This window comes from Ursus arctos, unplaced genomic scaffold (assembly GCF_023065955.2).
Source record: "Ursus arctos isolate Adak ecotype North America unplaced genomic scaffold, UrsArc2.0 scaffold_20, whole genome shotgun sequence".
In the NCBI taxonomy this organism is placed as follows: Eukaryota; Metazoa; Chordata; class Mammalia; order Carnivora; family Ursidae; genus Ursus; species Ursus arctos.
Genome location: NW_026622875.1, coordinates 14,591,975 through 14,609,265, shown reverse-complemented (window position 1 = coordinate 14,609,265; position 17,291 = coordinate 14,591,975). Strand labels below are relative to the sequence as shown.

The 17,291-nt window shown below is 40.7% G+C and overlaps 1 protein-coding gene across 1 annotated transcript in view; it reads right to left on the bottom strand.

Annotated features, from left to right (window-relative positions):
* Positions 1-4,548: 4,548 nt before the first annotated feature.
* Positions 4,549-17,291, bottom strand: part of ANKUB1 (ankyrin repeat and ubiquitin domain containing 1) — a 32,665-nt gene continuing 19,922 nt past the window's right edge. Inside the window, 5 exon segments of the mRNA XM_057315820.1 lie at positions 4,549-4,725; positions 7,305-8,127; positions 8,130-8,239; positions 12,359-12,402; positions 12,404-12,474. Coding sequence (XP_057171803.1) covers positions 4,596-4,725; positions 7,305-8,127; positions 8,130-8,239; positions 12,359-12,402; positions 12,404-12,474 — 1,178 coding nt within the window. The 3' untranslated portion in view covers positions 4,549-4,595.

Below are 17,291 nucleotides of genomic sequence, written 5' to 3'. Positions count from 1 at the left end.
TCTTTCTTTCCTGTGATCTCAGGGACTGAAAATGGGAGCTGGGGAGGGAGGTAGGGAATAGGAGAAACAAAGTGGGTGGTCAAAGACGGTGGTCAAGAAGCCAAGTTATAGCTGGGGGAAAACAGCCTGGGAGTTAAACTCTCTGGGATAATTTGCAGGGCAACTTTTTGTTACCTAATGTCATAGTTGTTTAGAGGAAATTACCTGAATGAAAAATCAAAAGTCTAGATTCCAGATCTGGCTCTCATACCTACTCATACCTGTAAGGCCTCCAACAAGTTCTTTTTATATGTTATAAACTTGGCCTCTTTGTTTGTAAATGGGTTTTTTTTTTTAAGATTTTATTTATTTGACAGAGAGAGAGAGAACCTGAGCACAAGCAGGGGGAGTGGCAGGCAGAGGGAGAGGGATAAGCAGGCTCCCCGCAGAGCAGGGGGAGCCCCATGTGGGACTCTATCCCAGGACCCCAGGATCATGACCTGAGCCAAAGGCAGTCACTTAACCAACTGAGCCACCCAGGTGCCTGTAAATGGGTGTTTTGATGATGATTGCCTTTCTGTGCCATGCAGGGCTGTTATCATGCTTAGATGAACTAATAAATTCACATTAAGAAATTGATTTTAGGGGCACTTGGGTGGCTCAGTTAGTTAAGCATCTGTCTTCAGCTCGGGTCATGACCCCGGGTCCTGGGATCCATACCCACATCATGCTCCCTGCTCTGTGGGGAGTCTGCTTCTCCCTTTCCCTCTGCCCCCACCTTGTGCTCTCTCTCACGCTATCTCAAATAAATAGATAAAATTAAAAAAAAAAGAAATTGATTTTAATGATCAAATGAAATAAATTAGTCTTAAGCACTTGAAAGATTGGTAAACTAAAGCATTTATGTATTTTATAGAAGATTTTATGTGTCCAAATCATTGAGAATTCCATGTGCGTAGTCATCCTAAAATCCATTCATTTAATGCAACAAATATTTATAGAGCAATTACTCAAAGGTTCAAGCATATGCTATGCCTTGGCAATTTGCAGATGAATACAACAATGTCCTTTCCTCTAGGAGATGACAATAAAGTGAGGGAGGCAATCAAGTGAAGTCAATACAGTATGACGAGTGATAATACTTGAGGATTGAACAAAATGATATGGAACCACAGAGAAGGTAGCAGTTGACTCTGATTCCAGTAAGATTCAGGTTTAGAGTAAATGTCCCAGGGTATGCCTGTGCGTGCTAATACTAATGCTTTACAATTGTATAACATTGTAAATATAGAAGGTCGGAAAGTCACTTCATGCTATTTTACTTCTGGAGCTAAAGTGAAGAAAGAATAGATACTCAGTATTTTTTCTGTTGATTCTGGCAAGGAACAAGGCTTCATATCAATTGTCCTCTCACATTCTCTCCTTATCTTTCTATCTCCCTCCACCTCCTCCACTTTCCTTTTCCTTTAGATTTCCCCATACTCCTTTTTCCTTCTTACGCATCCCAGCCCCAGAATCTTTGCACCAGCATTTCCTTGGCTGTGTTTCAATGTTACATAAAATATTATCATTCCCTGCAAGGAACTGCAGTTCAATTCAGCGTGAGGGGGATAAAAGCGTGGTGTTGCCATCACCCACATGAATTGCCCTCTCATGAATTTGAGGCAAGCACAAAATGCATGAATTAGATCCTTAGATTTTTAAAGAATTGTTTTGGTTTATTTGTTTATTTAATTATTTGAAAGAGGGAGAGAGTGCGAGTGAGCATGAGCAAGGGGGAGGGGCAGAGGAGAAGCAGTCCATGCTGAGCAGAGAGCCAGACAGATAGACCAACGGATAGCTGGGTCTCAGGACCTTAGATCATGCATGACCTGAGCCTAGGGCAGACGCTAAACCAGTTGAGACACCCAGGCACCCCTAAAAAATTATTTTAGTTCATTTTTTTCAGTTGGATTATAAAATACAAACAGAACCTGGGAAAGATAAATACTTTTTGTTGAATTTCCTCAAATTGAGCACACCTAGTAACCCAGATCGAGAAATAGAATGTTACCAGTACCCCAGAACCTCTGCATGCCCTCTTCCAGTTACTCTCCCTCCTTATTGTCTCTACAGTGAACTAATATCTATACACGTGCTGCTTTACAACATCTCTTTGACATCATCTTTGTATTTGCTTTTACAGTAACCTTCTATGTGTTCCAATCCCATAGTATCTAATGAGAAATTTAAAAGTATTTTTAAAAATGAGCTTTAGGTTTTAGGTGCTTTTGACTATTGTAACAAAGCCTGTCTGAGAAATCTTCCTAGCAAATACTATCAGAAAATATAAAATATTTAAGAAAAATTTAATAAAAGGTTTGTAAGACCCCTCCCCTAAAAACTAAAAAACATTGATGAGAGAAATAAAGGAAGATTTAAATAAATGGTGACATATACCATGGATAGAGAAATATATCATGGGTTGTAAGATTCAACATTATTAAGATATTATTTGTGCTTTTTTATAGAGAATGACAAGTTTATTCAAAAATCTATATGAAAATGCAAACGACTGAGAATAACTGAAACAAACTTGGAAAAGGAAGAATAAAGCCAGAGTAGACATACTATCTGATTTCAAAACCCACTGTAAAGCTATAGTAATTAAGACAGTGTGGTATTAGTATAATCACAAGTAAATAGATCAATGGAACAAAATAGAGAGTCTGGAAATAGATCCATACATATGTTGTAAATTAGATTTTTGAAAAAGATACCAATGTAATTCAATGAGAGAAAAGAAAGTTTTTTCAACAACTGGTATTAGCACAATTTGATAAACCTTAGGGAAGAAAATGAATCCTGACCCTCACCTGGTATCACATACACAAAAATAATTCAAGATGGATTACAGACCTAACGTAAAAACTAAAACATGAAACTTCTAGAAGAAAACATATGAGTTATCTTCAAGACTTTGGAACAGTCAGAGAGTTCCCAAGGAGGAAACAACCGTAAAAGAAAAAAAACCAAAATGATAAATTGTACTTCATCAGAGTTAAAAACTTTCATTCATCAAAAGGCACCATTAATAAAATGGAAAAGTGAACCACAGACTGGGAAAAAATATTTGCAATACATATATCTGACAGAAAATTTGTATTGTGAATATATAAAAATCTCCAATAAACCAATAATTAAAAGATAAATAACCCAACATTTTACATGGGCAAAACTCTTGAGTTGATACTTCACACACACACAAAAAATACACAAATGACCAAGCACATGAAAAAGCATTCAGTATCATTAATCATCAAGGAAATGCAAATTAATACCACAATGAGATGTCATTTCAAACCCACTAGAAAAACAAAATCAAAAACACTGATGACATCAAATTTTGACAAGTATGTGGAGCAACCAGAACCTTTGTACATTGTTAATGGGAGTATAAAATCATAAAGCCACTGTTTTGAATTTCTTGTAATGTTAAATGTACATTTACCCTCTTATCCAACAATTCCACTCGTAAGTATTTGCCCAAGAGAGATGAAAGCATACCCAGGAAAAGACCTTTAGAATAATGTTCATAGCAGTTTATTCACAATAATTAAATTGGAGGCAACCCAAATATATGTACAGTTGCACAGATAAATTATGGTGTGTCCATACGATGGAATATGCTAGGTAATAAAAAAAAGTCAAAGAAAGATCTGAATGAAGGAAGTACAGATATTGGAGTTATTAGATCTGGACTCCAAAATAACTATGAATAATATATCCGAAACATTAGATGACAGATGAGAAATTTAATCAGAGACGTAGAAACTGTAAAAGAAGAAAAAAGAAAAGAAAAAAGAAATTAATAAATAAGAAAGCAAATATACAATAGAAAGAATTAAAAGTAATAGTTCACTGTAGAAAACAGAAATCAGAGTAGTGGATGCCTCTAGGGGATTGGGATGGACTTAGTTACAAGAGTATGAAGGGATTTTCTGGGGTAATGGAAATATTTACATCTTGATTGGGGTGTTGGTTACACTGATGTATATATTTGTCAAAGCCATTAAATCTTACATTAAAGATTTGTGCACTTCACTGTATGTATCAATTTTTAAAAGTTAATAAAGAGTGATATTTTAGCAGAAGTTCAAAAGATGTCCGAGACTAGTATTTGACCTAAATGGTATTTGTAACTCTCCTAGGGACTTTCCCTATAGAGAGTTTTAAAATTAATTTTTTTTACTATGTACTACATTCATATGGTTTAAAAAACAAAAAGCATTAAAAATAAACCCAGGAAAACACAAACAGAGAAAGAAATAGTAAAAATTCTCACCCTCCCCCGGTCCTGTTTCCCGTCCTTCCAGTTTTCCTATCCTGTAAGCGACTACTCCTCTCAGTTTCTTAAGAATTCTTCAATAAACTATGTAAAAACACGTGCCTGAAATGTTCACTTACAGTGATGGAGTTCAAGAAAAAGTGATGTTAAACATTAAGTATCCTGTTAACAGTTGTGTAGCGTTAGAACTGTTATTGGAAATTACAGCATTAGTTACTTAAATGTTAACATTAGAGCTAAAGGTTCTGTTTGACCAGGTCTTTGTCCAAACTGGGGTTGTCATGACTTTTCAAAGCACAATTTCTGGAGCATTTTCACATGCTGTTAGGCCTCCTTGTGTAGTCAGGTTAGAAATGCTCTTTTTGGCTAGAACGCTTGCTATTCCTAACTGCTGAAGCCATCGTTTCTCTTTTAAGGCACTGAAAGAAAACAAGACAAATAATGTGTGAGGAAGTCCAGTCTTGTCCCTATTTATTGCTGAAATGATAGAAATCTCTAGGTTGATTGTGTAGCTGTTGCTAGCTTATTTTGTCACACAAGATAGGTTGTAAAAATCTAAAAGAGAAATCTTTCTCAAACCAGTTCCTTGTGAAGCAGTGGAAGTGATATTTCACCAAGGCAATACTAGAAATTTAGCACCCACACCTAGAAACAGAAAACCACTCAGCGTTATACAGAATTCTCTAGATTGAAACTTTTTCTGTTTGTTCCCCCAGGCATCCTTACATGTCATATATTCCCTGATGTGTTTCCCTTCTCCTCCTTTTCCCCCACCACAAAACACATTTTTTTTCATTGATAAGATATTAAATAGCCATTTACCAAAATGCAATGAAACTTAATGTTTTATGGTAGCTATTCTCTGGCTATGTACTAATAAACACTTGCAGATTGGAATATGATTACTCCTACTTTGTAGGGTATAAATGTGATTTACTACAAAGGGGTCCTCTGAGATTCTATCCTTTGTCTTCCTCTCTCTCTGCAGCCTCATCCTGGGAGGCCTTATTTACTAATTGCTTCAACTCACATATCCGTGACTCCTAAATCCTCATTCTTCCAATTTCCACATCTTTTATTTTCTTCCTAAACCTGCCCCCCTTCAGTATCCCTGCTCTAACGCAGCGACTTTGCTATCTCTTCACCATCTCTACATCCGGAAACAAACCTCAATTCCTCCTTCTCTCTCTACTTCACATCTAATTAGTGATCTAGTTTTGCAGATCATTCCTCAGAAATATCTGTCATATCTGGCTTTTCCCCTCTTCCCTAGTCCAGGTCTGTATCATTCCTTGCTTCTCTTATTACAGCCTCCTAAATCTATTGTAGGCCTTCCATAGCTTCAGTAAGACTTCTTCCCAGTGACTCTTCCATACATCTCCACCAGATTTGTCTTCAAAAATAAACACAAACTGATGTGACTTGCCTGATTTAAAAAAAAAAAGAACTTCTCTGATCTTCCTACCTACTTCCTAATAGGCAGACTCTCCACTTGGGCACACAAGTTGCTTCTCAGTGTAGGTGCAATTTATCTTGCCAGTTTCATCTTCAGCCAGTTTCTCCCTGTCCCCTAAAATGCCTTTAGCAGATCCACTTACTTCTTTGAAAACTAAATTTCTCTCTGACTCCTTCACAAAGCAGTGCCCTTGACCATGTTGCCACCTCTACCTGGCTCCTTTTGTCTGACAAAGTCCTTTAAATTTAAAGGGCTTTCATTAAATCTATGAGAAGCAATCTTGCATAAAAGTACCTTAGTGTTTCAAATATTTGAACTGTGTCCAAGTTGGTCTAATTCATCATTAATGTTCTGGATTAACTCCTTGCTTTACCTTTGCATGTTTGCATTCTGCCTAGCACTTCACTGTGACATAATAAGCACTTTAGAATGTTTTTAAAGTGCATCTTTTGATTTCTAATGTGCATCTGTTGATAAAACTAATCAGTGTTTCCTTTCTAATGTTTACAGCCTGACTTTAAGATGGCTATATAATTTTTTCAACTACTCATTTTCCAGTCTTTTTCTAGAATTTTAGAATATCTCTTTTTATATATTCTAGTCAGAGATATCTCATAAATTACAAATATTGAAGTTGTTACGCAGTTTCTTCATCTTCTGTCAACCTCATTGTGCAGTCCCCGAATTTTGCGTTTTAGAGCTCAAATTACTCTGACCACTAGGTGGCAACAGCTTAGCTGAAATAAAGTGGAGCTGAACTAAAGACCAATAGGGAAAGGCAATGAAAACAATCTAGCCTTGTTTTGTTCTTTCCTTAAAATCTATATTTCTACTGTAATATTAGCACCCAATAATACCTCATAAGTAATGGATGGGACCTGAGATCTGATCAGAGTTGTGTTTTCAGTGAAATCTGATGACCAATATGCAAAATTTTATCTTATGAAATAAACATGCCTGAAAAGTCCACTCCTGATACACTTGTTTTTGTCTTTAAATGTGACAGTGTCTTTAAATGTGACTTTTTAAACTGACCAAAAATATTAATATCAACTCTGTCACACTGTCCACTATATATCCTCCCCAACCAGTATGTCTTGCCCCGTAAGTCAACTGAAGTCTTTGTGGTTATTCCTTCTCTCCTTCCACTTGCATCACCATCCAGTCTTCCCTGACACTTTTGATGCCTCCCTCCCACATTTCAAGTTTCCTCCCCCCTTTAATTATAATTAACAATTTCTTATTAGTTTAAAAAAAAAAGAACAAGCAAGGGACCTTGTTATTTGATACAACTCTTTGCACTGTCTCTTTTCTTTCTGAAAGCTTGAGGAGTCGGGTACTACATAGACTGGATTGGCCAGTCAGATGGGTTCATTTGGTCCTAGACGCAAGGCTCAGATGAGGTCCTTGAAGCTAGATACTGATGCATTGGAACAGTCTGTGTTACATTATATGGCATGGTGGGGCCTTATAGACCATTCCCTGCCCTTGACGTGCCCTATTAAAGGTTTGCCCTTGCATGTTTAAAGAGAAAAACATTACCTGGCCACGGCTAAGCAGTAGATGGCGTTCTCCCTTCGAGTCTTACCACTGTGCTCCGAGAAACACGCAAAGGAGGATTTGAGTAAAAAGTGAGCTTTGGGCGTTGCCTAGTAAAAAGATGGGTGTGGATAGCCCATTCTGGAAACTGGGGGGAGGGGGATTTGGGGGAGATCGGTATTTTTGATGAGCTTTTCTTTTTTACTAGCTGTGGCAGTAAATTTTTTCTGATGCTGTTGTTGATGTCTTTGTAATTCAGAGTGTATTTGCATCTACCAGCACGGCAATTTCAAGGCTTGTTGTCTTCTGTCCCACTGTGAAATTGCCAAAGGATTGATGGGTTTCCTGCGTGCAGTTTCTTCCCTGAGAGACGGTAGCTTGCCCACAGTGCTTTGTGAGTCCTTGAACCTAGCCTTATACCAGCTCTTGGAGGTCATTTTTGGTGTGGTGAAACCATCCACCATCACAGTGTCTCCAGCTTTTGCCCCAAAGACCCTTGCTCCGCAAAGCTGGCTTTTATTGAGGTTGTGACTCTGAGCTCTGAGGATCCATTGTTTTATTTTAATATAAATCCTCATGGGGACTGAAATTTTCAGAAAAGAAACTGTGGACCACATTTTACTCAATAAATATAATACACAGTCTTTATGCTTGTGTTTAAAGGCGACGGTCAGGGGAATTCGTCCCGCTGCAGTTTTACATTCCAGGCACAGCACGCTGCAGTTGACAAAGGCCTTCAGAATCAACAGTTGGCCGGCTTCTGCAGCTGCATGAATGGGGCATTTAGAGACGTCTGCATGAAGGGCTTCATGGCACCATGCTGACAGGGGTGAACACCGACAGCCTCTTCTGGCCGCACACCCTGCTTCAGGGCCCACTCAGTGAGTTCAATGTACCCATAAAAGGCAGCGATATACAGGGCTACCTTTTTCTGATACCTGCATGAATGAAATCAGTAGGAGTGGGTATTCAGTAAGTCAGCAAACTGATAAATGTAGTTACACTAAATACCCACAAAATATACTAGCTAAAATGTTTATTTCTTCCTCTTACATAAAATATTTTCAGAAAACACATATAGTAATATATAGATTAAACTGCACAGGTCCTGGGGTGCCTGGGTGGCTCAGTTGTTTAAGCATCTGCCTTTGGCTCAGGTCATGATCTCAGAGTCCTGGGATCGAGCCCCCTGCTCAGCGGAAGTCTGCTTCTCCCTCTCCCTCTGACTCTGCCCCTCCCCTCCACTCGTGTTCTCTCTCTCTCTCTCAAATAAATAAATAAAGTCTTAAAAAAAATAAACTGCACAGATCCTGCTTATCCACATTATCCTACTATGCACAGGTAAATGGTTCAAAGTGGTTATCTTAGGGTGGTTTTCTTTCCTATGAAACTCAGATGCTCAGGAAAAATATCAAGAGAAAGAGGGAGAGAGAGGGAGAAGGGGTGGGTTGGGGAGAGAGAGAGAGAATCTTAAGCCCAGCACAGAGCCTGACACAGGACCTGATCTCAAAACCCTGAGATCATGACCTGAGCCGAAATCAAGAGTCGGATCCCGAACTGACTGAGCCACCCAGGCATCTCTCAAGCTTTATATTAACTGGGAAAATTTTGGAAGAAATCCAGCACGTTTTACAAATTTGAAAGTTTTGTATGTTTGTTTTTCTGTCTTTTCTAACAACAGTCCTTATTTTCTGGCTTCTCAAAGTCTCTAGTGCTATTTTCATCTAAACCACTAGGTTGCGCCCCCACCAGTGTCGTAGTCTCCTACTTGGAGCTCCTCTTATTCCCTTCTAGAAGCTTCCCGCTGCAATTGAAATCCTAACTCCTCACCTCGCCTTAAAAGGCCTCTCACAATCTGGCTCCTGCCCCACTTCCCACAACCCCCCTTCCCTGTCACTGCTCTAGAGCCACACTGGCCTTCCTACTGTCCCTTAAGGCATAAGTTGAATGACTGGTGCAGGCCGTTCGGAGAAATAAGGATTAGGGAGGCAAACCTAGACAGGGTCCCACTAGGTATATAGTGATATATAGACCGGATATATTTGGGCAGGGCTATCTGACCCCTCACAGAGTTGGAGGCAAGCTCGCCTGCTATCATCCAAAATCTACTGCATATAACTGACTCTCCTCTCTCTGATTACATGCTCACCACACCATCTTTTGATGTGTATGTGGCTTCCTGTGTAAGGAAGATGACCTGCCCAGAACATGTGGGTCTCTAGGACCCACAGTTAGATTATAACCGCGGTGGTTAGATTATAACTAATTAGAGCAATTACATTAATACACTGGCATTTTGGTTCACACATCAGTTTTTTCAAAATTCATTAATGCAAATCAGCATCTCTGAATGTGATCAGTTTTCTTGATTTGGGGAGAATAACTCCTCTTGGATGGACTAACTGGCCTTTGCTTTCATCCTTAGCACCCATGTTATGGGAGCTAGAGGCACTCTTGTGACTGAGACTAACTGATTCTCTTTCCTAAATGTATCTTTTCACAGTTTGTTTTCTTAGCCCCGCCTCTACTGTCATAAGCCTAGTTCAGGCCACTGTTACCTCTTCACTGTCACCCTGTCCCCTGCCTGCCTCTATTCCTCACACTCAACCAGGGCCAACGTTCTAAAACTCAGATCTCATCCTGGCTTTTCTCTACCTTCAGTACCTTCCCAACACTTAAAATATAAAGTCCAAATTCCTTTACATTCCTATGGGTACCTGTAAGAGCTGGCCTCTTCTTATCCTTCTAGCCTCTGGCCACTAGCTCCCTCTCACTCTATGGTCTACCATGTAGAACTTGTTTCAGTTCCTTGAATCTATTCTCTTGTCCCCCCTGGGGCTTTGTATATGTGGTTCTATCTGTTTTGGAATATCTTTTTTTTCTTTTCCCTACTGTTCACCTAAGTACCAACCCTTTAGATCTCATCAATTGCCTTTTTCAGGATGCTTCCCCTGAATCCCTAAGTCTAGTTAGTTGCCCATACTATACATTCCCATATCATCTTGCACTATGTCCGTGTCCTAACACTTTCACACTGAATGGTAACAGCAACGACACCCAACATTTATGTCCTGCTTACCATGTGCCAGCCCCCCTTCTAAATTCCTATGATTACTTGGTCATGCAATCTCTACAACACTTCTAGGAGATAGATGCAATTATTGTTCTCTTTTTAGCAAAGAGAAAACTGAGACACAGGGTGATTATATAACTTGCCCAAGTTTACACAACTAAATACTTAGGGGTGGGGCTTTGAACCTAGGCAGAAGGGCACTGGAGTTTGTGCCCCTAAACATTTTGCAATTCGGCCTCTGCAGGAATTGGTTACTTGTTTTCTGTTTCTCTGCAGGACTGCAAGATTGCTGAAGGCAGGGGCAGTATCTTGTTTATTGCTGTATTCCTAGGATCTTGCATAGTACGTGCTCAATAGGTATTTGCTGATTGCATGGCAGAATAAAAAGAGCTTTTTAGTTTGTTCGTGTGTATTTTCTGAGCTGTTAGATATATTTTCCCTCTTTTTCCCCTCCTCCCTTTGTGCCTCTGTCCATTCTGTGTGTTTTTGTGTGTGTGTGTGTGTGTGTGTGTGTGTGTGTGTGTGTGTGTGTGTTTAAGCATGATGAGAAATACAGATAGTGTGGGCAGGAGCTTTCAGGCTGGGAAATGATCACCAGAGCCGATAAGGCCTGGAGCACAGTGAGCACGTGGGCCCAGCTGCGTCAGCTGGGCTGTGTGCACGTGTGCATGTTGGGGACAGGGCCCAAACCAGGCATGTGGGCACACCCCTGCTGCTCACCCTCCTTAGATTTTATCTAAAGGTTAAGTTGACTGGAATGGTTAAGCATCTGAGCATTAGAGTTAAATTGTTGGGATTCCATATCCAGTTGTGACCTGGCTAGCCGTGTCACATTGGGCAGATTTCTTAATATCAGTTTCCTCATTTTGTAAAACATGATAAAAGAGTATCTACCTTTTAAAATTGTCATAAGATTAGGTAACACATGTAACAGAGTGTTATGTTAAAAAGTACTCAATAAATATGCACTATTAAAAGTAACGATGCAACACAGCAATTTCTTTGGACTTATAGCATGAAAAAAGGAAATTGTCACTATCCCCAAAATAGAAATTACTTTAAAATATTGAATGTTATGTAAAATCACAAAAGCTGGTTTTCTAATCTGTCACTTCTTAGAGCCCTTAGAGCTCTCGGTGAGTGTGTGGCCTTCTGTAAGGCATGATTAAATCACCAGGAGGGAGCACTGTCCGAAAATACCACTGAATTAAAACCTAAAGAGTAATGCAGCTTACACGTATGAGACGCTGCTGACCGCAGAGATACCTTAAAATGACCACCTGCTTCTCTGAGCCTCCTGCCCACTGCCCCAGCCACACGTGTATGGCAAAAGTATGTACAAAAGGCTTGTAATAGGGATGCCTGGGTGGCTCAGTTGGTTAAGCATCTGCCTTCAGCTCAGGTCATGATCCCAGGGTCCTGGGATCAAGTCCTAGATCGGGCTCCTTGCTCAGCAGGGAGCCTGCTTCTCCTTCTGCCCCTCCCCCTGCTTGTGCTCTCTCTCTCTGTCTCTGACAAATAAATAAATAAAATCTTTTTTTTTTTTTAAAGACTTGTAATAAAAGCAGTTTGAAAAATTACTTGGGAGCTTAGGAAGAGGGAGCCAGAATTTTCAGCCAATCAGTTAGCAGTTAGTGCTTTTTAGAATAATTGAATATGAAGGTGACAAGGTACTTACTCTGATAGGTTTTAAAAGTGCTGTGAATAGTCTGATTTCCAGACCAAACTGAAGTCACTCATTTAAATAGTTAGCATTTCTTGAGGAAAGTCTACCTGAATTGCAATCCGTCACCAAAGGCTGTCAGCCTTGGTGACATGCCCACTATCTTATCCCAGCAAATATCTCAATAATAACATCTGGTTGAGACATGCTCAGTGGAACTGACATGGTGCAGCAACCTGGCTACAGACTGAATTGCAGACTCAACGCCCTATGGAAGTTTGGTAAAAATTACTTAATTTAGCATTTGCTTTATCTCTGTACTTGAGTACTGGTCCTTCATTTGATAAACAGCATTGGACTTTTAAGTTTTTGTCCCAGAAGACAACCCATCAGAAATTCCTTCCATCCATCCCAGATGTCCAAACGAAGTGTTGTGCCTGTGGATCAAGAGAGGCCGTTAATGGTTCCAGTCCATCACTGTGGTTTGGCAGTCCATAAAACTTCTAAGGATAGCTTTTTCCAAGCAGAGGCATAAGCTAGACGCAAACTGAAAAGTCACCTTGGAATAAGTAGATAGGGAAGCTATTTTCAGCTTAGGCCTGCATCGACTTGAAAAGCCATTTAGTTTCTGTGCACTTCCATTTTCTCATCTGCATGGTGATTGCATATAACGCTGAAATATTTGCTGCAGTTATCTTAAAACAGTCCTGTGGACAATGATTCCATGCTGATAGATACATCACCATGTAAACTAAAACCATTACGTTGAAAGAGGAAACTAAAGAAACTGTGGCAGGAGTAATGGGCTTTTGGGGCCTTTAGCTCACAAGCGGACTGTAGGTGGAGTTGAATGATCCTATCATGTTTTGTTTTGTTTTTTTAAAGATGTTATTTATTTATTTGACAGAGAGAGAGAGCACGTGCATGAACAGGGGGAGCTGCAGGCAGAGGGAGAGGGAGAAGCAGGCTCCCTGCAGGGAGCCCGATGTGGGACTCGATCCCAGGACCCCAGGATCATGACCTGAGCCGAAGCAGACACTTAACCAATTGAGCCACCCAGGCGCCCCTGATCCTTTCGTTTTATCCATTGCAAAATAGCCATTCTGTGTAATTACACAAAAGTAATATGTTCATTGCTACTGGAGAACGTATCAGTTACCCTCTCCTGGTCTGCTCTCTGTGGCACTACATTCCCTTTGTTCTTCAGGGTGGTGTTTTCAGAAGTCTTCTTTACACAACCTTCTCTTCTTTCTTTACACATTCCCTCAGGATAAAGCCCGATCTCCTTCCTATCTAGCCTGCCCTCACCTCTCACCTCCCTCCCGCCTGCCTCACTCACTCCATTCTAGCCACTCTGACCTTTCACCTGTCTTTCAGATACACCAACTTCACTCCCATCTCAAGACTTAAGGACATAATTTCTTTTGCTTCAAAGGGTCTTCATCCAGATTTTCACAGAACAGTGTCCTTCTTATTCAGTTTTCAATTCAAGCATCATGTCCTTACAGAGGACCCTCTCGGCCACCACTGCCTCCCTCCACTCCATTACCCTTTATCCTATGACTTTACTTTAACTTCTTCATAGCTCCTGTCATCAGTACTTCAAATCATTTTTCTTGTTTGGAGATTTTTTTTTTTCATGTCCCCACTAAAAAGAAAGCTCCTTCAAGACTTGCCACACACCCCGGTACTTGGTGAGTACTCCTTAAATACTTGTTGGCTGCCCAACAGGCAATCTCGGTGACCCTGCTGGCTTCACTGAGCAGCCACATGGCACTCATTCCCAAGTGCAAACCTCCACGCCAGGCCTCTGCTCCAGCTCCAGATTCCCCCTGCTGGGGACATCACCATCTAAGGGACTGCACTATGACCCCATTGTTCTGAAAGACAACTCATCATCTTTCATCTCAGTTTGTGGCACCACTATCTTCCTTGTTATCTCAGCTAGACATTTAGGAGTTGGTCCTCGTCCTTCCCTTTCTCGTGCCCTACATCTGTACAATAGCTAAGGCCTGTAAAGTTTATCTTGTGAAGGTTTAAGAACCATTTCCTTGCCTCCATCTTACCAGTTCCACCCTATTTCAGGCCCCCATGATCTTTCACCTAAATCAACTTCTGGAAGCTCCCACCAGCTTCCCCATCTCTTTATTTCGGTCTCCGCTCAAATGTCACCATCTAAAATAGCCTCCCCCCACATTACTACGTAACTCTCTGTTACCATATCCTGTTTTCTTTTTACTTTAGAGTTCTTATTTCTATTTAAAATTCACTATTTTTCTGTTTCCTTAATGATGCTTATGTTTCCCACTGAACGGCAAGCTTCAAGAGGGTAGGAAATCGTATTACCCTTGCTCACAGCATTATGCCCACTTTCCTCAATGGTGCTGGCTCATGGTGGGTAATCAATAAATATTTGTTGAATGAAATTCTACCCTATTCCCCAAATCCATTTTGGCCATGTACTGCCCTCCTAACCCTTAGCAGCCCAACAGGCTGTCCTGCACTTCCACGTGCACACCAGGCTATCTCTGGCCTTGGGGCTTCTGCTTTTGCTGCTCTTTTGGTGTCTGAATTCTTGTGATCTTCCACACACCCTCCTACCAATAGTTTGTGATGCAACATAAACTGGTATCACCTCCTCCGGGAAGCTCTTCTTAAGTATGTTACTGTCTCACCTCTGCAATAGTTAGAAGGATCCCTCAACTGGTTACCATAATGTATGTTGAAACTCTTTATCACTGAAAATACATTTCTGGGGGTGCCTGGGTGGCTCAGTCCCTTAAGCATCTGCCTTCGGCTGAGGTCATGATCCCCGGGTCCTGGGATAGAGCCCAGCATCTGGCTCCCTGCTCAGTGGGAAGCCTGCTTCTCCCTCTCCCTCTGCTGGCTGCTCCCCTGCTTGTGTTCTCTCTCTCTCTCTGTGTCAAATAACCAAATAAAATCTTTAAAAAAAGAAAATACATTTCGGCTTTGGAATTGCTAGTTTGTAAACGCTGATGGAGAACTCTCTGAGCCCAAGCATCATGTCTCATCCAGTCTGTGGGCTCTGTCCTAGTTATGCTTTTGGGTTGCAAGGAGACCCTCAGGAATATGTGGTTTATTATACTGAGACAATGGCCAGATTAGCTATACATCAGGAACAAAGGCACCTCTCAAGGTGGGCCACTCCCCATCTTGCCCATGGGCTCCAGGATCTCTCTCTCTCTCAAGCCCTCTGTATCTCTTTGTGTCTTCTCACTTTCTCTGCTGACAGGCTGCCTTGCTGCTCCCTTACAGTTTCCGTCCTACCGTAACTGAGGTCGGCATGCAACATCGCTTTGCCACGACCCAACCTTTCTTCATGGCACCATGCATTTTCTGCCCATACTGGTAACCAGTTTTGTCTCTCTGTATTTCCCAGTTTGAATTCACAAGACTAATAATAATTAATAATAATAATATATTGAATATCAATAGCTACTATTCACTGAATGCTTATTACATGCTCTACGTTATTCTAAGTACTTTACATGAATAAGCTAATTTAAAATTTACGACGATCCTAAGTGTGGTTTGTATTATTGTCTCCGTTTGACAGTTGGGGAAACTAAGGCACTATGAGATTAAGTTACTTGCCCGGGTTTTACATACCCAGTAAGTAGTGAAATCAAGAGTTGTACCTAGGCAATCTGGCTCTTGTGCCTACATTCCTGTCCTCTATGTAATCTTTGTCTCCAAGCAAGAATTTAATTGGCTGATGTCATTGGACAATCTGTAGATTGGCTGGCTGCCTCTGAATCAATATGATGGCATTGGCAGTAGGACCTGGGGGTATATGCATGACTTTGCTTATCCATACATATCCTCAGGCTCAGACACATAGTAGGTTCATAATAAATACTTGCTGGTATTTATCATCCTTGACACCATAGATTTAGTTTCTCTAAAGCTTCTTGCTGTACTTAATTTTCTTATTTAAAGGTTTGATTTCTATGGGTAACATTGGAAACAAGGGACTTTAAACACTGTTCAAATTGCATTTATTTCATCTTCTGACTTAAATGATTTGCTATGTTTGTAGTTTACTATAAAAATAAATTAGTATTGAAAACCTTGCTTGGCATTGTACCCCAGCCTCTTTGGTCATCCACAGCTGAGGCCACACAGCGTCCGTTTTGAAGAACCAGCCAAGCGTTAGGCCCTGAGAATAATCTTAATTCCAGTAAGAGGGAATATGTTAAGATTCCAGGCTCAGGTGGGAAGTTGGTGTTCCTGTTCATCCTGCTCAGATATTGTCTCAGTTCTAGTAACTTGCTCTATTCCTCCTGAACAAGCCCTCACTTTGTGCCCCAGGGCATGAGTGCCTGTATCCTACCCTACCTTTTGGGTTTCAGAACTGAGGTCCATCTGTTCTCTGAGCCTGGAACTGAAGTTCCTACTCTGAACCCCCATTTCTGGGGTTAGATTTCTGTTACATGTTGTCAGAGCCTCTGATGTCAACAACCAGCTTGTCTAGTTTTTCACCTCTTATGTCATTCATTTATTTATTTATCTGCTACCTTGATGCTATGCTGTGATTCACCCACCAGGTCCCTGCTGTATCTCCCTGAGGTCAGCCTCTGCCTTCCTGCATCTAGTTGCAGACTGATCTGCCTGCCTATCCCAGGGCTCCCACCAGCAGGACTTATTTGAGACTAACTTCCCTCTTCCTGGCCCATCTGCCCTTCCCTAAGTGGTTATCCAGCCTCGGGATCTCAGCTCTTCCTAGCTCAACCTGTCTACTGTTGATGAACTCTGTTTCTGAAAACTACAGAGAAGCCTATACGATTTAAATCCTCATCAGCAGTAGGGCACCTCCATCGAGCCCTGTATTTTATTCTGCTTAAATTTCCTATCTAGGAGCAATTGTAACAGGTGTTGTAACTATCAATTTCAGTTCCTTGCAATGAAGCAGTCTAAGTTCTCAAAGAACAAAGGTAATGATGGCTGGTTTTTCTCTTAATGTTCAACTTTTGAATATCCAGAGAACTTCTAAGCAAGTTAACCAGCACCATTTATTGGATAATCTTTCCGTCCCAATTGTTTTGTAATGCCTTTTTTGGTCACATGTAAAATTCCTTCGTAAGCTTAGGAATTCTGTTGGAAAATAGAAATTTACTTGAAAAATGCTACATTGCTCCAGGAAATACAACTTAACTATATCTATATTAACTATATCTATAACCGAGATGAAAGTAAAACTAATGAGACGTAAGCTTCAGGGCCTCTCACTACA